Source organism: Hippopotamus amphibius, chromosome 5, assembly GCF_030028045.1.
Source record: "Hippopotamus amphibius kiboko isolate mHipAmp2 chromosome 5, mHipAmp2.hap2, whole genome shotgun sequence".
NCBI lineage: Eukaryota > Metazoa > Chordata > Mammalia > Artiodactyla > Hippopotamidae > Hippopotamus > Hippopotamus amphibius.
In genome coordinates, this window is record NC_080190.1 from 40,333,358 (window position 1) to 40,359,501 (window position 26,144).

The 26,144-nt window shown below is 40.4% G+C and overlaps 1 protein-coding gene and 1 non-coding gene across 5 annotated transcripts in view; one reads left to right on the forward strand and one right to left on the reverse strand.

Moving 5' to 3' along the window:
- PAPSS2 (3'-phosphoadenosine 5'-phosphosulfate synthase 2) overlaps window positions 1-26,144 on the reverse strand; it is a 78,302-nt gene that overhangs the window by 2,830 nt on the left and 49,328 nt on the right. For 2 of the 4 annotated variants that reach the window (XM_057735291.1, XM_057735292.1), the window contains exons 3-11: window positions 21,934-22,027; window positions 21,024-21,162; window positions 20,356-20,474; window positions 20,111-20,224; window positions 18,475-18,586; window positions 13,413-13,427; window positions 9,867-10,072; window positions 2,115-2,250; window positions 914-1,182 (exon numbers count right to left, since the gene is read on the reverse strand). In XM_057735291.1, the coding sequence (XP_057591274.1) occupies window positions 914-1,182; window positions 2,115-2,250; window positions 9,867-10,072; window positions 13,413-13,427; window positions 18,475-18,586; window positions 20,111-20,224; window positions 20,356-20,474; window positions 21,024-21,162; window positions 21,934-22,027 (1,204 nt within the window). Of the gene's footprint in view, window positions 1-913; window positions 1,183-2,114; window positions 2,251-9,866; window positions 10,073-13,412; window positions 13,428-18,474; window positions 18,587-20,110; window positions 20,225-20,355; window positions 20,475-21,023; window positions 21,163-21,933; window positions 22,170-26,144 lie in introns of all 4 variants that reach the window. The other 2 variants (XM_057735289.1, XM_057735290.1) reach the window with 2 other exon arrangements.
- Window positions 4,278-4,409, forward strand: LOC130854725 (U6atac minor spliceosomal RNA). The gene has a single exon (XR_009054160.1). It is a non-coding gene; the product is annotated as a U6atac minor spliceosomal RNA (small nuclear RNA).

The following is a 26,144-nucleotide window of genomic DNA, read 5'->3' on the forward strand; positions in this document are numbered from 1 at the left end:
ATCTTTTTGGTTATATTGGATAGGATATGGGAGCTTTAAAGATAAGAATCCTCCCTCTTAGACCCTGACGTTATGTTTCCTAATCTCTCCAGCCTAACAGACCAGGAACACTCAGATCTTACTGTTCCACAGAACTATGTGAATTTTACTTTCCAGTTCCTCCCTATTCAAAATAAATCACAGTTTAAGGGAAATTGCAAACTCCGGTATCTCTTACCATCTGACTGCCAATAATGAGCTAATTAACTTTCGCATGCAGACATTGATTCCATTTCAACACAGCCCTGGGATTTCAAAATAAGTTGCCCTCTTTAGAGGTCAGATAGAAATATAAAGGATGGAGAAGAGAGCTAGGGGCCTAGAACTTTGGTCTGGTTGAAGAGAATTAATTCCTTAGACTCAGTTTGGAGCATTCCAAAGGGTTGAGGCCTTTTCAGTTCATGGTAATTCCTGTAAACGTGTTCAAATCCACTATACTGGTGGTGCAATGGGATAGGGAAGGTCTCTGATAGGCTCAGTGTGTTATGATGAAAGGGAGACGTTACGCTTTTAAAGACATCCTCTCCCTTCTAACGTAGCTCACTGGGCATGGTGAATCACTTAAGAGTAGCTGGAACTTCTAAAATATCAGGCTAGGTACATCTTGCCCATAACCCCCGTAAGCTGTGTCATCCGCCTCGTTCGCACACCAACTTCCATACTCTCAAAGGCAGTGTATGACAGGTTTGATTTGGTGTTTCTAGCATTTCCACAGATAACTAGATGGAAACATAATTAAGTTGGATAAGGTAAAGAGACCAGAAGATTTCAGAGTCTGCTCATGAAGAAGAATCCCAGAAACTCACTTGCTTTTCTAAGTAGAATTTGACCCTGCACTTGTGAGTCCCATAGCCCAGCTCAGAGAAGTGCTCACCTCTGTGGGGCCAGCATATAACATGGGAGATGGGAAGATGGCAACAATGGTTGACTTGGGATCTAGAACCTCCTCCTCGAGCACGGCTGTGTGCTGCTTCATCCGCCAGTCCAGGGGCACATCGTCATCCTTGGTCCAGCCACCCAGGGGATGGAGCAGAAGGACAGGGTGCTTGTAGCCTCTCTCCAGGAGCCGATGGCGGGTGTCCTGCATCAACAGAGCATGGCCATTGTGGACAGGATTGCGCAACTGGAATGCGAACACTGCATCTGGGAAAGGAAAGCAGAAATGCTAAGGTCAAAGACATGCAGTGTCTCCAAGAACAGAAAGGAAGGGGTGTTACTCCAAAGGTACCAACCAGTGCCAGGCAGTTTAGACAGGGATACAGGTGGGAAGCCCTAAAGGGAGAGCCTGACTCAAAAATGAACACATTAGTTAACAGGACCTTTCCTACAAACCAAGGCTCAGGCAGGGGCCGGTACTAATCAGTCCTCTTGCACTCTGCTCCAGCCTCATTTCCCTGCGGTGTGAATACTGCTAAGGAACGTTTTCTGGGGTCTGTGCAAAATTTTACCAATTTAAAGATATAAAAATATTTCTCCTTCACTTTAGGGAACTCTTCAAAACTATTCCAGTTAGTGATGAACTGAGAGTCTTAATTTTTCTTTCTGGTTATGAAATAATATGTTTGCATTACAGAAAATGTAGAAAATACAGAAAAGCCCAAAATAGAATTTAAAAATCATCCATCATCCTATCATTAATTTTTCTCTCTCTTTCAAACTAATAAAGTGAAAATCTTCTCTTCCCCTTGGTCCAACTTCATCCCTAGAGGTTAGCCACTGTCGTCAGTAGTTTGGTGCACATGCTGCCAGAGATTTCTGCTGCACATAGAAGTAGGTTTGGGTTTTAAAAGCAATTATTCTGTTTTACTTTGTTTTCCAAAATTATTCTATACATACTGTTCTGCAATTTGCTTTTTCACTTAATAAATATACTTTGGGTATCTTTCTGTGTCAGTGCATATTAACTGCTGCATAATATTGTAGTTCAACTTTATAAGCTGTTTCCATATCAACAGAAGATGATGAAAGTTTTTGGCTTTTCAAAACTATAAACATGCTGTTTTCTGACATCCTTAATTCTGTAAGCAAAGGAGGGTTGGGAGTATTAACAAATGCAGTAGAGCTAGTCTACGTACCAGCATTCATTTCTTTACATTTCTGTCTGAGCTCCAGAGGTGTCAGGCGGTATTGGTCCAACCCATCATTCCACCGTATTCTCTCCAGCACCTGAAGGTCACCACCAACCAGCCAATCTCCACTTTCCATCACCATCTAGAAAGACCATTATTAAAGTTGTTAGTGATTAATATTGTTTTCTATTTTATCTAAAATTTTTCTTCTTCTGAACCAATCTTGGGTTACTTGAAGAACTGCCTTCAGTTCTTCAACATTTCTAGCATGGTATTTATCAAACTTTTTGGTCTCTCACATCCTTTATTACTCTTAAAATTATTGAGGACCTGCAAAAAGCTTTTGTTTATATTGGTTATATCTATCATTATTTTCTGTATTAGAAATTAAAACTGAGAACCCTTAAAATATTTACTAATTGACTTAAAACTAACCATAATAAATCTATTAATATGAATTTTTTTTGTGAAAAATATTTTCCAAAAACATAAGAGAAAAATGGCATTGTTTTATGTGTTTGCAAATCTCTTCATTATCTGACTTAGTAGAAGGCAGCTGGATTCTCATATCTACTTTTGCATTTATTCTGTGGCAATATGTTATTTTGGCTGAAATATGTAAAGAAAATTTAACTACAGGTAGGTAGTTGGAAAAGGGAAGAGTATTTGAATAGCCTTTTTTTTTTATCATTGTGGATATTCTTCTTTGTTATAAAAGATTAAAAAACCTAATTTAAAAATCAGCAAAGGACTTTAATAGACTTTTCTCCAAATATGATGTACAAATGGCCAACCCAACAGGGATATGAAAAGATGTTCAACGTCACTAATCACTGGAGAAATGCAACCTCACACCCATTACAACGGCTGCTATCAAAAACAGATAACAACAAGTGTGGGCAAGGATGTGGAGAACCCCCTCGTGCACTGTTAGTGGGATTGTAAAATGCAGCAACCGTATGGAGTTTGTTCAAAAAATTAAAAAATACAACCACCACATGATCCAATAATCCCATTTCTGGGTATATATCCAAAAGAATTAAAAAGCAGTGTCTCACAGAGATCTGCACACCCATATTCACAGCACTATTCACAGTAGCTAAAAGATGGAAGCAACCCAACATCTATCGAAAGATGAATAGATGAGCAATAAATGTGAATGTCCTACGTACAATGGAATATTATTCCGCCTTCACAACAAAGGACATCCTGTCAGAGACTACAGCAGGGGTGAACCTTGAAGACATTATGCTAAGTGAAAAAGCCATTCACAAAAAGATAAATACTGTATTTTTCCACTTACATGAGGTATCTAAAGTAGTCAAATTCATAGAATATAGAATGGTTAATATCGGGCTGGGGAGGGAAAGAGTTGTTTAATAGGTATAGAGTTTCAGATTTTCAAGATGAAAAGGTTTTGGAGATCTGTTTCACAACAATGTGACTATAACTCTACTGAATAGTACAATTAAAAATGAATAAGATGGTAAATTTCACATTACATGTTTCTTATCTAAATAAGTAAATACATAGATGGTAGATAGATAAATGAGAGACAGATAAGACTCATTTTTCACTGAGGATTTCACTGAGGTTACTATAAATACTTGTTTTTGATACCCAGCCTCAGGTGAAAAAGTGACTTCAGGAAAGGATAGGTGAGGAACAAGGAGACTTTTAGAAAGAACCGTCTGTACACTGTCCCACATTTTAGAAGGGCCAACTCTGGCCATCTTCAATTGTGTCCCTTCTGTCAGGGCAAGGAAACACTTGGTGGGCAAGCCCACCTGAAGTCTGCATTTACTCTCTAGACCATGATCTGTGTACCTGGGACATTCAGCCTGGGGTGCCCACAAGCAGACCCAGAGGGCCCTCATGGCATGGGGCAAGGCCAAGAAAGAAGTGGATGGCTCCAGGCCAAGAGCCAACTATCCACATGCTACCATATCCTGGTGCAGAACCCAGAAGCCTCAATTTGAACCTGGCCTTCCAGACTGTGATCAAGGCATATTGTCACAGTAGGAAGATAAAACATTTAAGTTTATTACATAAGTAACTTTCAAATATGGTATCAGGCTTTAGCTCATATTCTTACCCTGGGTCCCACAAATACTAGGTGTGAACCTCGTGTGAAGAATGGTCAAAGTAATGAAAAAGAAAAGCCTGACAGTGTTTGATGAAAGGAGAGGGTTAGCACTTTCCTTGACGAGGATGGAAGAGGCCCCAGGCCTGACAACAATACATATGGTTAACACACATACGCACTGCCACCTACTCTGTGGCATCTAACCATGGCTTTTATGTTGTACATCTTAAACTTTTACATTGTTACATGTTCATCATAACTCAACCTGAAAAAAAGAAAAACATGACAACCTTTGTTTTTTCTACAATTTTTAAATTTGTTCCATATGACACTGCAGTGCAATAAATTACAACTGAGAACAGGTGTCTCTCCTCAGTCACTGAGGCAAACATTACAGAAAGTCTCATTCCTCAGTCAAATCATAGTTGTGCAATTGTTCCCCTGATCAAATTCCATCCATAACTGCCTTTGGCACTGTCCAAGGACAGTGTGGCCAGCCTGTAATAACAGCAGAAAAGAGGGAGGCAAGAAAAGGGGAGAGAAAGCTGATTGATTTATAACACCCAGTCAGAAGACATCACGGTGGTGATGGTGTACCCCTGATTCAATTTCCTGTCATGGCCAGATGTTGGGGTTTACAATGACTTGCATTCTATAGGTTTTCAGGGAATAGGAGGTTGGGATAGAGCCATGGTTCTCAACAGAGGGCGATTTTGCCTCTCCTAGCGACATCGGACAATATCTGAAGACAATTTTGATCATCACAACTGGAGTGGGGAAGGGTGTGCTACTGGCATCCAGTTATACAGAGCCCAGGAATGCTACTAAATATCCTACATTGCACAGGACAGCCCCCAGGAAGAAGGACAGCCCAAATGTCAGTAGTGCTGTGGCTGAGAAACCCTGGGTAGAGGAAGGGTGATTTGCAAGGGATATGGTTGTTTTTTCATGCCCCCCCCCCCACCGCCAAACTCTGTACTCAGGAAAATCCCTTAACAAGAATATTATCAAATACCCATACCTAGACATTTCCACTCTCCTCATTGCTTAAACTACAGATAAAATTTTGAGTTACCCCCAAATCCCTGGGCATGCAGTAACTCATTCTGGGCACTAGGGGTCCACCCTCTAGTCTTCTATTGGTGAAGGCAATATATTGAACCTGGTTCCTTCACCACCTAGCCTAAAAATATATCTGGAGAACAGTGCTGAAATGCTTTTGGTATTTCTGGAATCAGGAAGGACAAAGGGCATCTCTGTCCCCAAGCTGGCCCAACTGTCCCCAAAACTGTGGTCCAGCCATCAGGAAGGGAGGTCCAGTGGCTCTAATTTCCAAGGGCTCTGTGACCCATAAGTCCCCACTTCCTTCCAAGCCTCTTCCCAAAGGCAGGTGTGGGACCACAGAGAGTTTGCAGAACCGGACACACAGAGAGGTATGAGGAACAGGCTTTAAGGGAGTCTAGTGAAGCAGTGAAGAAGGAACTGGGCTCAGAATCACAGAGAACAGGAATGCAAAAAGGAGAAGAGGATGAGTTCAAACGCTAGGATGAAGACTAAGAAAGCTATGGTGAACAGGCTGAAAGAGGGCAAGGAGAGGAAGAGTGGAAATAACCTAGAGAGGAAGAGGGGACATGCACAGCAGAAGGAGAGGAGCAGCTGAGGGGACGAAGGTGTAACAGAAAGTGAGGAGGCAGAAGTGTCCTAGGTTGAGGGACAAGCACATGCAAAAATATGACAGAGGATGATATAATGACCAGCTGAGATGAATGGAGGAGAGGCTATCTTGGGTGGTGGTGGTAACAGGTGGTAAGATGAAGTCATATCTTTATATGAGTTCCCAAATAAAGCTGGAATGGTTCGCTCTAGCTAAAGAACGGAGAAAGGATTTGAGGGGAGTAGGGTGAGACAGGGAAGAAATAAAGTGTCCTGGCCCAATTCGAGCAGATGTGAACAACTTCAGGCAACACCTAGGAGGCAGAACTGTTAGGACTTGGTGATTGAATAGACAAGGGAGAAGAAAGAACCAAGAATGACGTCCAATGCAGTCCTACTCAGTCATAAGAATGAAATAATGCCATTTGCAGCAACATGGATGGACTTAGAGGTTATCATACTAAGTGAAGTAAAACAGGGACAAATATCATATGATATCATTTATATGTGGACTCTTTAAAAATCGATACAAATGAACTTATTTACAAAACAGAAAGACTCACAGACCTTGAAAACAAAATTATGTTACCAAAGGGCAAAGGTGGCAAGGAGGGATAAATTAGGAGATTGGAATTAACACATCCACATTACTATAAATAAAATTAACAAGGACCTACTGTAGAGCACAGGGAACTCTACTCAATACTCTGTAATAACCTATACGGGAAAATAATATGAAAAAGAGTAGATATATGTATACGTATAACTGAATCACTTTGGTGTACACCTGAAACTAACACAACATTGTAAATCAACTATAATATAAAATTAAAAAAATTTTTTTTAAAAGAAACAATGCCATTTGCAGCAACATGGATGGACCTAGAGATTATCATACTATGTGAAGTAAGTCAGATAAAGAAAGATAAATGTGATATCATTCATTTGTGGAATCTAAAAAATAATAAAAATGAGTTTATTTACAAAACAGAAACAGACTCACAGGCATAGAAAACATACATATGGTTACCAAAGGGGAAGTGCAGGGAGGGATAAATTAGGAGTATGGAATTAACAGAAACACACTACTCTATGTAAAATAAACAACAAGCATTTACCGCATAGCACAAGGAACTATATTCAGTATCTTGTAATAACCTATAATGAAAAAGATTACACACACGTATAACTGAATCACTTTGCTGAACACCTGAAACTAACAAACACAATATTGTAAATCAACTATACTTCAATTTAAAAAATAAAATAATGCTTTGAAAATAACACAGAAAATATTTATTTTTTCAGAATGTCAGGAGATGCACATTCAAAACTGAGAAAATTCATTATGGCAAATACATGTTGTTGATTTTATGATTAAAAATATTAAAGAAAAAGGAATGACATGTAGGTTCTGGACATGGGCCATTGTTTGGATGGTGGAGCTGTTCACGGAGCTGGGGGGACACAGGAGGAGGACAAGACTGGAGTGAAGCTGCCCATGTTGAGTGCGAGATGCTTGCAGGATATATCCAGATGGAACCACACAAGAAACAGCTCCGGATAATTATCTAATGCCAGGGTTCTCAACCTTCACAGTACATTAGAATCACAGGGAGCTTCAAAACCCACAACACCCAGAACTGAGCGCAAGCCAAACAAATCAAAGTCTGTGAGGGAGAGATCTGGTCATGGGTAATTTTTAAAGCTCCCCTGGTGATTCTGTTGCTCTAATGATGTGGTCTTCACTGCAGAGCTAAGGGATATAAAAACTCTCATTCCTATCCTTCATTGAGAAGTCATACTCTGTTCTCTTGGTTTCTACATCTGTGAAATGGGAGTAATGATTCTTAGGTGCTTCCCAAGAGCACTGTGAGAAATAATTACCATTTGAAAAAGCTTTGAGATCCACGGATGAAAGGTAACGGAGCTCCATTAAGCATTATTTTTACGAGTTTCACCTGCTCCTCCTCATGATCTCATCTGTGGCACGTCACATGGTTCCACGTTAGTGAAAGAGAGGGTTGGGAGGATTTGAATGGAAGGTCAGGGTAACTGCAGTGAGGGGCTGTGCAACAGAGGCAGACCGTTTCCTGGTGGCTCTGACCACCTTCCATGCAAAACACTCCCAGTGCCACGTGGAAATACAAGAAGGTCGAGGATTACTTTTGGAAGGAATTACTGTTGGAAGGTTTGGGTTCTAAAAACAAAAAAACATGTTTAAGTATTACTGTGAATCTCAAGGTGCTAAAAAAATGTGCAATGAAGAGAGTTCCTTTGCCATAAACACTACCTTCAACACTCCAAGTGTAGCTTACACAGGAGGAGTGGTTTCCTCTCCCTGGTTATCCATGGCCCGTTTCCTGCCTAATATGCTCACTGGGAACGTTTACAGAGTCCTTCTAATAACCCAATGGTACAGAGTCACTGACTACATTACCAAGGCCACAGATCACACCACCACTCTCCCTGCCATCTAAGAAATTGTCACCTCCAACTGCCAACACATGACACAAGACAAGATAAAAAGAAATAATTGCTTAAGAGCTTCCTTAGTTGTTTATTTTATTTTTCTTCTAAGTGCTAACCATGTGGATATGGACGTTAGGCCCAAAGAGTGGAACTATCTGAGCTGGCATGAAGAAAGGCCACTATTCTTTAGGCCACTGAGTGTAGATAAGATCCCAAACCTATAGGATTATGATCATAAAAGGAATGAAACAAAGGCATAGTTAAGGCTCAGAACACAACTCCTCAAATAGCTATTGTCCAGTAATGTCAAGGCCTGTCTGCCAGCCTCTGGGAGAGAAAATGTTCAGATGCTCTGAGCTCATGTGCGGGGTGGATAGTGTGTCCAATAAATGAAAAGCGGCTTTCCTCATCCACTGACCTCTTGTGTTCCACCAGGGGCCTTGAGAAAACCCTCCCTACCTTGCAACATTTCACAACCAAACAAAACAAAACAAAAACAAAAGGGAAGTTTGCCTGACAGATTCGAACATGTTTATTCAAACATCCATGACAGTCACGAGGCTGGAAGAGATCTCAGAGTTATCGAGTCTGGCCCCCTCCTTTTATAAATGAAGAAACTGAGGACTAGAGAGAGGACATGCCTTGTCCAATCACAAGGCTTTTTAGAGTCTCCTGGATCTCGAATGATTCTCTATTCCTGTGAACTTTCTGAAAGTTAGTTACTCCAGCTAGGGAATCACTAGTATATGTCTTTTTATTTCAACCCCAATGCTCTAATCTCGGATGAAGGATGGTTTCTGTATTCAATTTCACATATTTTTCTTTATGGGAAATGAACCACACCCAGCAATTCCATGCCCTGCAATCCTACCCCATCACCAACAACAATCAGAAGCTGTGAAGGAGTCTGAGGAGTTTTAGTCTATTTTGCCTTTAGGCAGATTGACTCCAAAATAATCCTCATCAGATGAACATGTTTTTCAATCTTAAAAATATCCACTGATGAAAATGTGATATTTTCCCTCTGGAAACCCTGCTGCTATCTGTGCTTTTTGTTTACGGAAAGAACATCATTGACCACCACCGCCCTCCCCCACAACAGCCACAGAGCATGAACTCTGAGTCTCTTTCCAGAGGTTAGTTGGATCCACTCTGTGTGAAGAAATTGACTTCCCTTGTGAATTTCAAGATGGACAGGGCTGCAAGCTCTGGCTCTGGTTTTGTGCATAGCACAGCTATGATTTTGGTCCTCTCCTCATGATGCTGGACTAAATTCTCTCTCCAGTCCAGTTGTTTCCCATTTAGCTGAGGGAGCCAGCCATCACAGGATCTAAGGACTCAAGGTACCATTTAGACGAGCCCTCAAACAGATAGTCATTTCTTTGCCCAATCTAAAAACATCTCCCCAGGCAAAGCTTGCAAGACCTCCCTTAGAAACTCATTCTTTCATCTGACCCCAGTTTTTCTAAGTCCTTCGTGAAGGAATTAAAAAGAATTATTTTTATCCTAAGTTGAAAGAAAGCCCTTCCAAAGGTTTTGCCACTTACTTTGATATAGGGGTGTTTTGCACAGGTTGTGCCCCACACATGGGAACAACGCTCCTCTTTTCTATGTTCGTAGAATTCAGGGTCTTGTAAGATAGCCACCTTCCGTCCTCCATGTGTCAGGACAAACTTGCTGCACCCTTCCAGCCGCGTCTTATCGTCCTCAGAGACGGGCAGGACGATGGGGATGCTCATGTTGGTCACTCCGTCTGTGGAAAGAGCCACGTGAGGTGCGAATATGGGATACAAGGTGTGGGCTCCTTGAAAGAGGGCTCACACGTGCACAATGTCCCTTCCAGACCTTTCCTGCAAAAGGCATTAAGACCTAATTCTAACATGGTTGTGTTGGCTGCACTAGTTTCTCTAGAGTCTATAATAAATCCTTTGAGAAGAGGCTTCTCAAGCAAGAGATGGAGCACTTGTGAAAGTGGGCTGTTTCAAGTTGCAGAGGTGGTTTCAGCAAGTAATGTGGAGGACCACGAGGGGGCAGCTCCTTTCTGAGTTCCCTGAGCCCACCTTGCAGATGGCAAACGTTATGCAGGATCCACCTGTGGTTGAATCATGGATGAGGAACCCGTGGATACAGAGGGTGGACTGTGAGGCTGGAGCACCCACAGATTTTGATATCTGCATTGGGTCCTGGAACCAACCTGCCTCAGATTGGGAGGGATGACTGTGATTTCTTAGTGAAACCAGATAATGTAAGAGAAATCACACAGCTGTTTCTCCCCTTTTGTATTGGTGACCTAACATTCTCGCAAATATGTCAGGTTTTCAGTTGTACTTACAGTGAAAAATGGGGGCACAGAATTAAGTGTATAACATTAAACAATATTAGGGTGACTTGGGGGAAGTTCCCAAGTTCAAGACTCAGAAGGGAATGAAAAGATGAGTAAAGAAAACACATTCAACTTGTTACCCAGTTTAAGCTAACACTGCTTGCTGCTCCACAGGCCAATAAATCAAGACATGAGTTGCGGAGACAAGGAAAAGCAACATTATTTGGAAAGCCGGCAGACGGGGAAGATGGTAGACTGGTGTCCCAAAGAACCACCTTCCCTGAATTCAGGTGTCTTTTATACTAAAAGCGGCAGGGACAAAGTCAAACATTTCCTGGTTCTGGTAAGACGCAGGAGGGGAGGTCTTGATTTCTTCCTCCCTGCAGCCACTCACAGGTGTGCTTAGTCAGGATGTTTTCTGTGAGCTAAACAAAGGTCTTTTAGCTTAAACCTCATTACATGGGAGCCAGGGTTCTGAGAAATGGGCCACTATGTATAATTTAAGCTTATAGGCAACATCCCTTTACTGATTAACTTGTAGCAAAAGCAACAGAATAAAAAGGTTAAAGTGAAAGAAACAGATCCAATATGGAGTCAAATTTGTTCTTCCCTATTACCAACTCAGGAATTCACAACAGGAGACAAATGCTGTTATTTACAGATTGGAGGAAATGTACCATGGATTAATGAAGTCTTTTAAATCTAACTTTCAAAATCCAACATTTAGACCACCTCCAATAGAGCTGAAGATCTGAGATCTGAGTTCTGTTCCTTTGGGGCATAACACTCCCTCCTTAGCTATGAAACAAAAGTCTACAGGCATATCACTCTGCACATTTAAAATACTCTCCAAAAGTTACTAGGACACAAAGAATGTCACAGGATATAGATAGCAACTTCTGGCGATAAAGAAATCTTGTCCATCATAAAGTCCTGCAACCTGCTCTGGGAGCCTTATAAACAACAAGGAAGATACCGTGCACAGAAAGTAATGAGTTTCGTAACTCAAATTACTCCTTTGTTTCAAAGTTCACAGACAATAAGAGTAGTCCAAGCAAGGCCTGTGCAGAGAGCACTAAACTCAAAGCCAAGTGATCTCCTATTTACTACCTGTATCACTCACCTTCTCTGTCCTCAGTTTAACCACTTGGAAAACGGGATGATAAATAATACGTATATCCCTGGGTTGCTAGGAGGAGGCATACTGTAAAGCAGTATATCAGTAGGGGTTTACGGTGAAAGATAATTAAACCCACACATAGTCTAACTGATAAAAAGGGAGGGAGGCTAACAAAGAATAACACCTTCAAGGATGCCGATGATCTAATTAAAAATTATGTTTTCTGTGGATAGTGGATTACTGACCACACTGCTTAGAAAGAGTGCCTTGACCAAAATAAAGTAAAACAAGATGCAAAGCAAAAGGTGGGCAGGATGCTGAAGGAAGCCCAGCTCTGCCTGCAACATGCTTGCAGTGCTACCTTCCATCAATTATTCTGGGTTGAAATCCAAAGAATGCTCCACTTGCATGTTGCCATCACCATCTCTGGTCCACTAGGTTCCAGCCGAATGTAGCCTCTGATCCACCTTCATCTTGGCTTTGAGTGAAAATCCCAACTAAGGAAACAGCACTACCTGACAGGCTGTCAAGAGACTAAACTGGGATGTTGTGGAAGGGAGATCTACTGAGTAACAACGCCAGCTGATCTCATACACCTGTAACTTCAACTCCACACAGGTAAAAGCAGATTTACTGTGGTTTCCCTATCATCTCAATAAAAATTTCTAATACATAAAATTATCCTACAATTTAACTCTATGCTGAAATATCCTCCATAGCTTTAAACATTGACTCGGGCTTTCAGCTTTTTTCCGTCGTGTGATTCACTTTGGTGGGAACCACCTTGATTATTTACTGCAGCACAACTCATTTTGGAAAAGAGTATCGTGGTCTTTTAGCCACAGTTAGTCCAACACTTAACTTCATGTTTAATTGAATAATTTTGCTTTTGCTTTAAATAATTTTCAACCCTGTTGTTTTAAACTTGTAGATAAGCTTATCATTTGTTTGGGACTGTTTCTAGGTAAGAACTAAAATATTTGATATTGCTTAACTATTCTTTTCAAGGAAAAACAACGATGAAAACAATATTCAAGATAAATGATATTTTACCTTTTTCTTCCGGTGTAGCGTAGAAGTTTACAATCGCAGAGAGTATGTATTTCTTCTGAGTTTTACAACTAATCAGTCATCATAGCTTGCAATTAAATTCATGCATAATCACTCATCACAGACAAATGAAGTACAGCCATTCACAATCCAACCAGGTGCATCCACTTTAAATTGCATCTAAAATTGATCTATCCCTCACCAATTAAAAATGTTTCATTAATACAATAGAAAAAAAATTCCAGATTTGTGAAACTAAATGAGGACTAACACTCAGTAGAAGTAATTAACAGAGAGGATCATAAATTTTAAACTCTCAGGAACAAAATGTGCAACAAAAATTTAGAACCAAGTTCACTTTTGTCAGCCAGATACATTACAAACAACAGCTACATCTGATTCAGAAATTTCCTGTTACTTGAACTCCTATCAACAGAAGAATGCAGCATCATTCTATTATAACTGGTTGGATCATGAACTGTCAGCAATTCCAATTGGTTCATTTAGACTTTTTTTTGTTAGTTATGTTCTTACCATTTCTAGTTAATATAACATATCTAATTATAATAATTTAACTACTTGGGAAGTTAAAGTACGTACCATGAGGGAACAAGCCTAGAGAAATACAAACACAATTAAGAAACATATTGTTTCTACTTTCCACCAAAATGATAGGAAACGACAATGTCAAGGAACGAATTCTTACTATGAAGTTTCATACATACAACATGCAAAGATACGGAGATTTTTGCTGCTGCTATTTCTAAATATAGAGAATATATGGCAGCAAAAAGCTGGTGAAACCAGAATTTGTACTGAATACTGTCCAATACAATCCAAAAGCATTATTTAAATAGTTATGTTTTTAAATAATTATGACGTGTCATTAGCCCCTTCAACATCAGCAAGAAGTTGTCTCTTACAAATATGTGATGTTAAAACGACTGTCAGATGATTCCAAACCAGGCTTTGGGAGGTGTAGAGGCAAACTGCTCTAGAACGTCTTAGAATTCCAGATGTTTAGAGGACATGAAAGTATGCCCAGTACCAGGATAACCTGGATTTGAATCCAGGCTTTGATTGAGTCACTTAACCTTCCCAATACTTATTTCCTCATATGGACAAAATACCTTCACAGTGATGTTGCCTGGATTAAATGTGACGTCCTATGTCAAGCACCAGGGTCAGAACACATTATGTGCTGAATAAATGCTGGCAGTAGGTAGGAAAGCTCTCAAGCCCTGCCTTGGAAAGTCAGAGCTGCAGAAGACTTGCTGTTAAATGATTAGGTCTCACAAGGCTGCCATGTTTTAACCCTACTTGGATGCCACCAGCCAGAATATAAGCTTGAGGTTCCATTTTTAAATTTAGATGTGACATTTATCATCAGAGGATCTGTGACAGCCCCCAAACTATATATCCAGTGAGAAATAAAGTGATAAACATATATGGACATGAAAATAGATCCTTGAGTAATACAGGGAGTGACTCATACTATATATTCACCAAAAACACTTTAAAAATGATTGTTTATTTTGCTTTTGGACTGAGTAGACTGAGCTTTTTTTTTTTTCTTTTTTTACTATAGGGGGAAATTGTGAACATTTTAGAAAATTAAACCAAAAAATACTTTTGGGAGACAGGATCAGAATAGAAAAAATTTTACCTGCAGATTACAGGTGATCAAGAAATATGCATACAGGACAAGAGGGCAGACAGCAGGATCAAGCAGTATCAGCAGTATTTCATCTTGTGGAACCAAAAACCACAGCCACAGAAAGATAGAGAAAATGAAAATGCAGAGGACTTTGTACCAGATGAAGGGACAGGATAAAAACCCAGAAAAACAACTAAATGAAGAGGAGATAGGCACCCTCACAGAAAAAGAATTCAGAATAATGATGGTGAAGATGATCCAGGACTTTGAAAAAAGACTGGATGCAAAGATCGAAAAATTTACCAAAGACCTAGAAGAATTAAAGAGCAAACGAACAGAGATATGCAACACAATAACTGAAATGAAAAATACACTAGAAGAAACCAACAGCAGATTAACTGAGGCAGAAGGATGAATAAGTGACCTGGAAGACAGATGGTGAAAATCACTGATGCAGAAAAGAGTAAGGAAAAAAGAATGAAAAGAACTGAAGTCAGCCTAAGAGACCTCTGGGACAATGTTAAACGCACCAACATATGCATTATAGGGGTCCCAGAAGGAGAAGAGAGAGAGAAAGGACCTGAGAAAATACTGGAAGAGATTATAGTTGAAAACTTCCCTCACATGGGAAAGGAAATAGCTACCCAAGTCCAGGAAGCACAGAGTCCCAGGCAGGATAAACCCAAGGAGAAACATGCCAAGACATATAGTAGTCAAATGGACAAAAATTAAAGACAGAGAAATGTTATTAAAAGCAACAAGGGAAAAATGACAAATAACATACAAGGGAACTCCCATAAGGTTAACAGGTGATTTCTCAGCAGAAACTCTGCAAGCCAGAAGGGAGTGGCACGATATATTTCAAGTGATGGAAGGGAAGAATCTACAACCAAGAATACTCTACCCAGCAAGGATCTCATTCAGATTCGACAGAGAAATCAAAAGCTTTCCAGACAAGCAACAGCTAAGAGAATTCAGCACCACCAAACCAGCCCTACAACAAATGCTAAAGGAACTTCTCTAAGCAGGAAACATAAGAGAAGAAAACGACCTACAAAAACAAAAACAAAACAATTAAGAAAATGGTAATAGGAACATACATATCTACAATTACCCTGAATGTAAATGGACTAAATGCACCAACCAGAAGACACAGACTGGCTGAATGGATACAAAAAGAAGACCCATATATATGCTGTCTCCAAGAGACCCACTTCAGACCTAGGGACACATACAGACGGAAAGCGAGGGGATGGAAAAAGATATTCCATGCAAATGAAAATCAAAAGAAAGCTGGAGTAGCAATAGTCACATCAGATAAAATAGACTTTAAAATAAAAAAAGGTTACAAGAGACAAGAAAGGACATTACATAAAGATCAAGAGATCCATCCAAGAAGAGGAGATAACAATTATAAATATATATGCACCCAATATAGGAGCACCTCAATACATAAGGCAAATGCTAACAACTATGAAAGAGGAAATGTGAGGCAGAAATAGAGACACAGACGTAGAGAACAAACACATGGACACCAAACTGGGAAAGTGGGGAGGGTTGGGGGGGCGGGATGAATTGGGAGATTGGGATACCAAATTGTACACTCTAAATATATGCTGTTTATTGTCTGTTAACTGTATCTCAATAAAAGTTCTTAAAAAAAAAAGGAAAAAGAAATATGCATACAGAGTGAAGTAAGCCAGAAAGAGAAAAACAAATACCGTATGCTAACACATATATACGATATCTAAAAAAATGGTACTGATGAACCCAGTGGCAGGGCAAGAATAAAGATGCAGATGCAAAGAACGGACTTGAGGACACGGGGCAGGGTGCAAAGGGGAAGCCGGGACAAAATGAGAGAGTAGCATTGACATATATACACCGCCAAGTGTAAAATAGATAGCTAGTGCAAAGTTGCTGCATAACACAGGGAGATCAACTCGATGATGGGTGATGACTTAGAGTGGTCACTTAGGGGGATAGGGAGGGTGAGAAGGAGCCGTGGGAGGGAGGGGATATGGGGATATATGTATAAATACAGCTAATTCACCTTGTTGTACAGCAGAAACTGGCACAACAGTGTAAAGCAATTATACTCCATTAAAGAGCTTAAAAGAAAAGAAAAGAAATATGCAGTTGTTTAATGGTAGATGAAAATGGCCACATATCTGTGGTTATAAAAATTATTTCAAATTTTCTATGGTGGTGACTCAAAGTTTCATAAATTGGTTAAAATTAAGTGATATCTATAAGAATGATACCTTGCCCAACTTTCTGATACAGAGACACATCATTTTTGGAATTTAACCATGCCTACTCAGTCCAAAAGCCATCGAGCCAAGCTCTGCCATGAGACTGTCATGGTGTGGTAGAGGGCAGAGTGTTTCAACCAGCTTCCCCTAGATGCCCTTAGGGCTGCTGTCCAGGTAGGAGAAAGACTGAGCTCACTCCTTCTACAGGAGCAGTTCCACTTTCTTCTGTTGTATATACTGCCTCAGATTTCACTGAAATAGTTATGAATTTAAAAAAAAAAGAAAGTTTGACAACCACTGATGTGGTAGGAAAACCCCTCCAGACTAGAGTTCAGAAGATGAACTGTACTGCCTGTCCCAGCAAGCTCATATCTATCTTCATTATCTATCTCCAGCAGCTAGAACAAACCCTGACATCCAAGAACACAGCAAATATTTGTTGGCTAGCTGATGAACATATTTGTGCTACCTCCAAACAGATGTGACTAGAGATAGGATATTGATTTGCTCAAGACTTTGAAGTCCTTTTAATTTTATGCAATGAGTTGTTAATATATGGAACATTTACTATTGCACCAGGTACTGTATTGTTTTAAACATTCAACATCCCAATGAGGTCAGTACTATTATTAACATCCCTATTTTACAGATGAGAAAACTGAGGCCCAGAGAGTTTAACTAATTCACTCCAGGTTCATAGCTAATCACTGGCATATGAACGCAGACATTTTGGCTCCAGAGCTCACTCTTATCCACTATGATATTCTGCCTCTACTTAGGTAGAGGTGAGCAGGATATTATATCCCTGGTATCTATTTTCACTAATTGACTTGCATAGGAATTAAGGAGGCTTCTCGAGTGTATGGGGAGCTTTGAAACCTAACTAGAACTGGCATTGCTTTATGCCCCATTCCCCAGACAGAGGCACAAGCTTAGAATGTGAACATCTTTCTCGAGAAAGAACATCTGATTTGATTTTTCTTCCTAAAAGGGTTGGAGTCCTGTTCAGTATTACAATTCAGTATGCCTCTATCACTATCCCTTCCCCACTTATCAGCTATTCCGCAAGATCTTGAAAGAGATAAGTTTTACTTGATAAAGTCAAGACAGTTGTAGGAAGGAAATGATCATAGAAGGATCTGGAAGTTTTCTGAATGACACATCCTTCCAACATTGACAGAAGCAGTTCTCTAAAAGCCATTCAGCTTCCACCCGGAAAGCTGCCCTATTAGAGTTTAGTGGATGAAGCCATCTTAATATATTTCATGTATGGGCATGAATATGACCCTTTCCTTGGTGGAAAAACCAAGGAAAGCAGCTGTTGCAATAATGTTTGCTGGAGCTTGGGAGGCATCCTGCAAGTCAGCAATGAGTGCTGAGTTCATCCTGACTTCCCCAGGATGGTCCAGGCAGCTGGCAACGGTGCTTCCGACCGTCCACTGCCTTCTGAATGTCAGGGCCAGCAAAGGGCAGATGGAGGTGAAAAAGACTTAACCTTCTCTTGGTTTTGTGTGCAAGTTAAAGCTTTACTTTTTGGTTCCTTAGCTTTAAATAATCAATAATCCTTTAAGGATAATCCAAAAAAAAATCCTAAAAATGGAAGCTTATACATAATTGGACATACCATAAATAACCTAAATATTTTCACAATAGAATTTACAAACCATTTCTTGTTCCTGTGAAAACTTATGAGAAATATTTTTTTTCTTTCATAATAAAGAGTAACAAACAAACAAACAAAAACCCATACCGTGCAGCAGGGTGCCAAAGTGTAAAACCTGCAAGTACTCCTTTTCCCGCATAAAACCTTTGAGGGGAGTGGCCCAGCCTTCACTCAAAACTTGGACCCACTGAAGATCCAGCTGCAAAACACAAAAAAGCTGGTGAACATTTCCATAAACTGTTTCCCAGCCATCTGCCCCCAGGGCAGCCCTTTCTTATTCAATTGACAGGAGAATAAGGGCAGAACCTTTTAAGTTTTAAGTGTTCCCATATGTAATGTTGACCCAAGATCTAGGGGCTGGAGAAGTTTGAGTCTAGAACTTTCTATGGGAGAGTGGTGAAAAGATTTCAAATTGGGATGATGTTTTTGAACACTTTAGGCTGTATCTATCCTTATGATGTGCAACTGTGTTGAAGATAAACTGTTCATTCTTTTTTCCACAAAAATTCTGGTTTGGCTACATTTTTTTTCACTAAATGTGCTAGTTATTTGATTGAATTGGACATATCATTGACTCTAAGATGAACGTCCAAAATCCTTAGCATGATACTGACAGCCCTTCAAGTTCTGGCCCAGGGGCTCATGTAGGGATGTCCACCTGCTGCCACTCCCCACCTGGGGGCCTAGTCACCAACAGCGCCAGAAAATGTGCAGTCTGAACACACACGTTGTTTCAGGCCCGTCCTCCCCTCTACCTGAAAACCCTATTTATCATTTAAAACCCAGCTCAAAAAATAAAACCCAGCTCATGAAATCTTTCCTGTCACCCCTAGGATCAAAAGAATTAATCATTAGATTCTTTGAAGTTCTTCTGTACCTTGCAGACCATTTTGTTATTGGAACTATTATTCCACAGTGTAATTATAATTATGTGTTTGTCATCTGCCTGGAGCATTGGAGAACTCAGAATTTACTGTGTTTATAAACTTGTCATGGCTTACTAAAGCCTGGGGTCTTCATGAGCTGAAGCACATTCCCAATGTACTCTGCCTCTTATAAAAATGTCCAAGGTTTTAATGGATACCAAAAGGTTACCAGTGAAGACTTGATCACCTTACATGAACCAACACTAACCCGTAAAGAGGCCAAGGCATCTGCAGGGCTGTTTGCTGGTACTGCAAACATCTTAACACCTTCCAGGTAGTAAAATCAATGTAACCAAAGCTCCCTCTCTTCAGACTGGACTCTCCCTGATGAGGGAAGAGTGGGATGTGCAGAGTAGAAAAAAGATGAAGGCATTCATATCACTTTAGATCAAGGTTGCTTTTTGTTTTCTTCAAATTCCTTCTCAGTGGTCCAAGAAACACTTGTATTCTGGACTATTTTCTTGGCAACTGCCAACAAATAATTAGTGCCTAATGCCTGCATGTTGGCATAACTGAAGGTGTAATGACAACTATATAAAACTGTCCTCTGCAAATATGCAAGTTACCTTCCCCATCTGCCTCTGTACATGGCATTGATCAGCTGCCTTGTGGCAACACTTGGTGATAGATTTTCATGGAGAAGAGGTAAAAAAAAATTAGCACAATGAAGTGTTTTTCTTTATAGGCATTGCATTTTCCTTATGCGTACCTTCCTTATTAATTAAGAGGAACTGTAAACGGATTATAATGACTGATGTTAAGCCTAATTCTCCGTTAGCCAGTCTGCACCCTCTCACCTTGGTAATCAACAACGAAGGGAGTGCTTCCGCCTCAGCTTGGACTTGGTCGAGCTTGTTTTCTGGCACAAAGAGTTCCTGGACGCCTTTGATTATAGTGTGAGGTACAATGTTCTGAAATGAAGCAGACTTGGTAACAATTTGGAATGAAAACTATGAAAAGAACACTTCAGTAAATAGATAATGTTTTACGACTTTATAAAATTATTAAAAAAAAAAAAAAAAAGACATTCAGTTCCACCCACCTGCTCCTGTAGAAGTTCCACCACCTGCTGCACACAGTCGCTCACGGAGGACAAAGTGGTTTTAAGCACAAGTTCGGGAGTTTCAGGTTTCTCATAATCAGAATCAATACCCGTAAACCCTGCAAGGCAGAGGGCTGAAAATCACAGCTGCACCAACAGAACAATCTTTTTACTCAATAAGACATAACACATGTTGCAATAATGTTTTCAACCATTGTATTCAGATTAAAACAGAAAAGGTCAAATAGCCATCCTTGACCTCTAGCCATAAGAAAGAACACATACAGCTGTGTTTTCAGTACAGAAAGCCCCGATTATCAACAAAATCTGAGTCCAAGTCCTCTGTGGCTGATTAGAATGGAAAAGGAAGACAAGAAGGAGGAAAACTCTAAAGGATTCCTCCTACACACACTCATATACACATATTCATTTTAGTTCTCTAAACCTGATTGCTTGTGGCTGGGGTTATAGTTCTTGAAAAATTCAAGCCCACGTTTCAATAAGCCCATGGACACATTGAAGGTATTATGGTTTGATAAAAAGTTGTGTGTGCTCTAGGCAATTTTGGAAAACAGTTTTTGAAACTTCAGACAGATTTCTGGGCACAGACTAATAAGAACCGGTGGCATAAGTAAGTGGCAAAGGTGCTGCTGAGCTGGCTCTCCTACCTTTGATCTCTCCAGCTCGGGCCCGTTTGTAGAGACCTTTTACGTCTCTGCTTTCACAAATGTTTAGCGGTGCATCTACAAATATCTCGAAGAATGGCAGCCCTGTGGATTCATGGATTTTGCGGGCATTCTCACGATCCTGGAAAAAAAATTACATTTAAGAATGTAGGAAGAGGTTTCATAATGAAATTCTTCATCACAAAACACTATGTGCTCTGGTCTTTCATGGCCTTAAGATAACACTGGGGTTTGAACTCTTCAGAGGTGGCAGGAAACTAGCCCTTTACAGAAAGTCCAGAAATTTGACTCTAGTAAACAATTCTCGCAAGGACTTTCAAAAAAAACAAAAAGCTAACCACAGGAAACAATCCCAACTAAAAAGGCAAGTCTAGCAATAGGAAAGCATTTCATTCAAAGGTTGTATTCAAAGCACACAGTGTCTTATTTGGAGGTCACAGAAATATCCTGCTTTAAAACAAGAGGCATGACACTCCACCTCATGGATTTCAACATTAAACACACATAACCTGATGCATTGGCAATGAACTGTTGTTTTCTTTAGGAAGCCTAAGCCCTCTTACTTTTTGGAAAAATACATAAAATCACCGAGCTTTAGAATTTTTCCTGTTTAATTTTTCTTCTTTTCAACTCTAGCCAAGTGTACCTTACCATTGTGAAAGTGGCAGGGTTTATGTCAGCTGGTGCCCTGGCATCTGGAAATGAAGGGACTCTCTTTATATAACCAATATTAAAGAGAGGAAATGAGGGAGCAAGTGAGGGGGGCAGAAAAAGGGGGGGAAACTGCAAGTATGACATTCCTCTGTCCCTGCCCCCACCAGCTCCTCATCCTGGCAGTGCGAGAGCACTGACGCTGTGTGTGGGAATTGTGTGTGTTGCCAAATCATTTTACCTTTGCAAAAGGAGAAATAAAGCTGGTGATGCAGACCAGACCGGCGTCGGCAAACAGCTTGGCCACCTCAGCAATCCGGCGGATATTTTCTTCTCTGTCCCAAGGAGAGAATCCGAGGTTTTTGTTGAGGCCATGACGGACGTTGTCCCCATCGAGGGAGTAGCAAGGGATGGCATGGGAGACGAGATACTCCTCCAGAGCAAAACTGATCGTTGTTTTTCCAGCACCAGAGAGACCTGTTCAGAACAGGCAAGACAAGACTGGCGCTGCCTCTGACATTTAAAATGATAAATTGTGCTCTGATCCTAATTGTGAACGGGTCCTAATTTTTACCTAATTCAAGTGGAATTAAACCCTCATTACAATCATTTGATTGGCCTCAAATCAAAACCATTCAAATCTAGAAAAAGCAGTTTACTACAAGTCAAGTACTAGCATTTCTTTCAACTCTTGAAATGACTATTTGTCCCTTATTAGGATTACAGCCTTTCAAAGCAAAAGGGGTTCGTCAATACAGAGACCTTGGCAGGCTACAATGGTCCTTGGTGTGTTTTGCTTTTGAGACAGGCTGGGACCTGGGACCCTCTACCAGAGTGTTTGCACCTGAGCAAACGTCTCCTGGAGCAACAGAATATATAGAAACTATAAGGGACTAAAAATAACTATGCTCGAGCACAGCTGGGGCAAATTATAAACAATAAGATACAAAAAGGCCACAACCGCCATTTCTGAAGTGCTGGGAGCAAAAGCAGGGTAGTGCCCGTGATCCCTGCACACAGCACCGCCTAAGCCAGCCTTCCCGACCCTTGAGAGGGCAAGGGCAACTGTTTCTTGTTTTCGCTCCTCATGCTACAGCAGGGGCCCCAATAAAGCCTTGCCTCAATTCCTTGTCTGACCGCTTATCAATTTCTATTGACTAAAGAGTCCAGGGACCTGAGTTGGTAACATTTGGCCTGCAGAGTATTTTATAGGTTAGAAAGTTGTGCATACAAATTCAGATTATGGCTTCTCTTAAAAAAAATCAGAGGATCTGGCAGTGGTGTCCTCATATCCTCTTATGACAGCAATCAACTGGAGCGGAGGAACAGCCAGCCCTTGGAGACTGGGAGGCCCATCTCCCTCGTAGATGCTGCTAAACACCCACCTGACAAGAGAACCCACATATTGTCCTTTTGTTTTCAAGATTTTCCAAAATGACTCGCAAAACACGAAGACAGAGAACCACCCTGAGCTACCCTGCAGATGTAGAGTTGCCATATGCTCTTAGGTGTTTGGAGTCTTTACATGAGAGTGGAGTTACCAGGTGCCTTTTACCATGGTTTCAAAGCACAACGATTGGGAACACACATTATAATTTCTACATGAGGGAGAATGTAAGGAGAAAGGAAAAGAAATGCTACCTCCCCAAATTACTTCAGAGCTCAAAATCTGAACTGCCCTGGAAAAGTAGCCATCTAAAAAATTCAGTTGTTTTAAAGATCTCTGAACCTGAAGAAAAATCCAGTGATGCCAAGCTACTGTCAGACAGCATCCGGAAGAGGAAAAGGAAGAGGAAACGTCGGGCTGGGGGCAGAAAAGAAAGTCAAGAAATTGTTAATACAGAGAAGACAGCAGGAGGAAAGAGGAGAACGAAAGAAAAAGTAGGAGTAAAGCAGGGATGCAAGACAGAGACTTGGAAAGAAAGATGATATATGAAAGATAAATATTTTCCATATTTTTAGTTATGTTTTAAAATCATGCCCTTGGCTTTGACAGAGGATCTTTAGAAGAAGTGGCTACATGAAGAACGTGTCGGTAATCTTTGTAAATCATTACTGAAGATATTGTCTATTACATTTTTATGTAATTCAGTTTCATTTGAATAGAAACTAATGTGATAAATTCCTCTTAAAACTTATGTCCAGTTGTGGGGTAGGAGAAATGGGACTCCTGAATCTCTGGTACGTTCTTTTGCATCAGAAAATGAGAGAAATAATAGAAATTTCCTAACATAGATAACTGTATTAAAATAAATCATTGGAATATTTATTTTAATACATTGAAGTAACACCAGTTACACTTACTGAGAATTGTACTAGGGACCAGGACCTGTGCTAAGTGCATATATGCTTTATTTCCTTTAGTTCTACCTATACATCTATAAGGCAGGTACTATCTTTATTCTCATTTTACAAATAAGGGAACCAAGGCTTAGAGAGGTTGGTTGGCTTGTCCAAAATCATGCAGCTAATGTAGGTGAAGCTGGGACCCAACTCCAACTCTCTAGATTTGAAGTATGTGGTTCCTCCTGATTTGCCTGGTCAATATCCAACATGTGTAACATGAGAATAAAAAATAAACTGGTAAAAGATGACTTTTGAGAGTAAGAAAAGACAGGGGAAGTCTACCCTTGGGAATTTTTTTTTCTCTTCTACCAGTTCTTTGTGTCTTTTCAAGAGTGTTTCACATTAAGAAAAATGGACTCTGTGGGTATATCCTGATTCAAAATTTGGACAAACACACGAAGGCAAAACATCTCATGAAGGCAAACACATAGCAAGAGGGAAATGTCTGGCGCACAGCTGTTTTATCCACTGCTGCACATTGCTTCTCTCAGACAGAGCTGGGGAAACATACCAGCAATTGTGACAGCTGAATCTGCCTTCTGGAACATAGCAGGCTCTTTGCCCTCTGTCCAGCCTCACCCTGGAAGCTGGGAAAAGTTGCTCCAGGGATGAATGAAACCAGGAAACCAAAGGCAAGTGCCACAGGCACTAGGAAATAACTTGAAAAAGAAGAATGAGGCTGCTTTAGACAGGAACAGGAAATAGAACAGCAAGAAAAGACTCAAAGCAGGTCCTCGCTTGTTGTACTTTTTAGAATAATCTTCAGGTTAGAATAGATCAGCACTTGTGAGCAGACAGTAATCATAACCTGGATAAGCATATTTTTGCATCTGAGCTCATCTCCATATGAAATATTATGTCTACAAAATGAACCTGGTTTTTTCTTTTGAGTCCAGCCTCTGTCAGACCTGCATTCCCAGGAATCAACGTCCTCTACCTTATACACTAATTCCAGTTCTGTCACTAACACTTAGCTTTGACATTCTGGGGCTATAAAAACACAAGAAGAGGGAGATTCATTTGGTCACCTCGGTGGGAATAAGTTATTTTTATACACAAGGGACAATCCTCAGCTACCTAGAAAACATTAGTTTTTCTTGCACAGATTTTCATTTTTTAAAATAAGTAAAACAGACCCCTAGAATGTTAAAACATCAGAAAAGAATAAAGAATATCTCTAATGGACAGCCAAATGCTTGATGTCAAATTAGGAGAGCCCTGTTCATAACTGCCAGTAAATGTGTTTAGGCATGAAATTGAGAATTATGGAACTCCTTAGAGCTGAAAGGGAATGTCATAATCAACTAGTCACATCCTTTCCTGCCAAAGAGGTGAAAATGGAGAACTAGGGACTTCCCTAGTGGCACACTGGGTAAGAATCCGCCTGCCAGTGCAGGGGACACAGGTTTGATCCTTAGGCCGGGAAGATCTCACATGCCGAGGAACAACTAAGCCCGTGCGCCACAACTACTGAGCCTGTGCTCTAGAGCCCGTGAGCCACAACTACTGAGCCCACGTGTCACAACTACTTAAGCCTGCTCACCTAGAGCTCCGCAACAACAGAAGCCACTGCAATAAGAAGCCCACGCTCGTGATCGAAGAGTAGCCTTCACTTGCCGTAGTGAGAAAAAGCTCGCTCACAGCAATGAAGATCCACCTCAGCCGATAAATAAATAAATAAATAAATAAACAAATAAATAAATAAATAAAAAGAAAACGGAGAACTGGAGACATTCATGATTTGATGGAAGTCCTATTTCTCACTGATGAGTAGAGTTAGGACTAACACCCAAGCTTTCTAGCTCTCAGCCTCCTTCTAATGTTAAAATACATATGTAATATGTATAACATGTCACACTATTTCCCTAAAAATTATGTCACCATCAATTTTCTTTTTAATTAATTAATTTATTTATTTATTTATTGGCTGTGTTGGGTCTTCATTGCTGCACTCAGGCTTTCTCCATTTGCAGTGAGTGGGGGCTACTCTTCATTGTGGTGCGAGGGCTCCTCATTTTGGTTGCTCTGTTGTTGTGGAGCACAGGCTCTAGGCACGCAGGCTTCAGTAGTTGTGGTGCAGGCTTAGCTGTTCCGCGGCATGTGGGA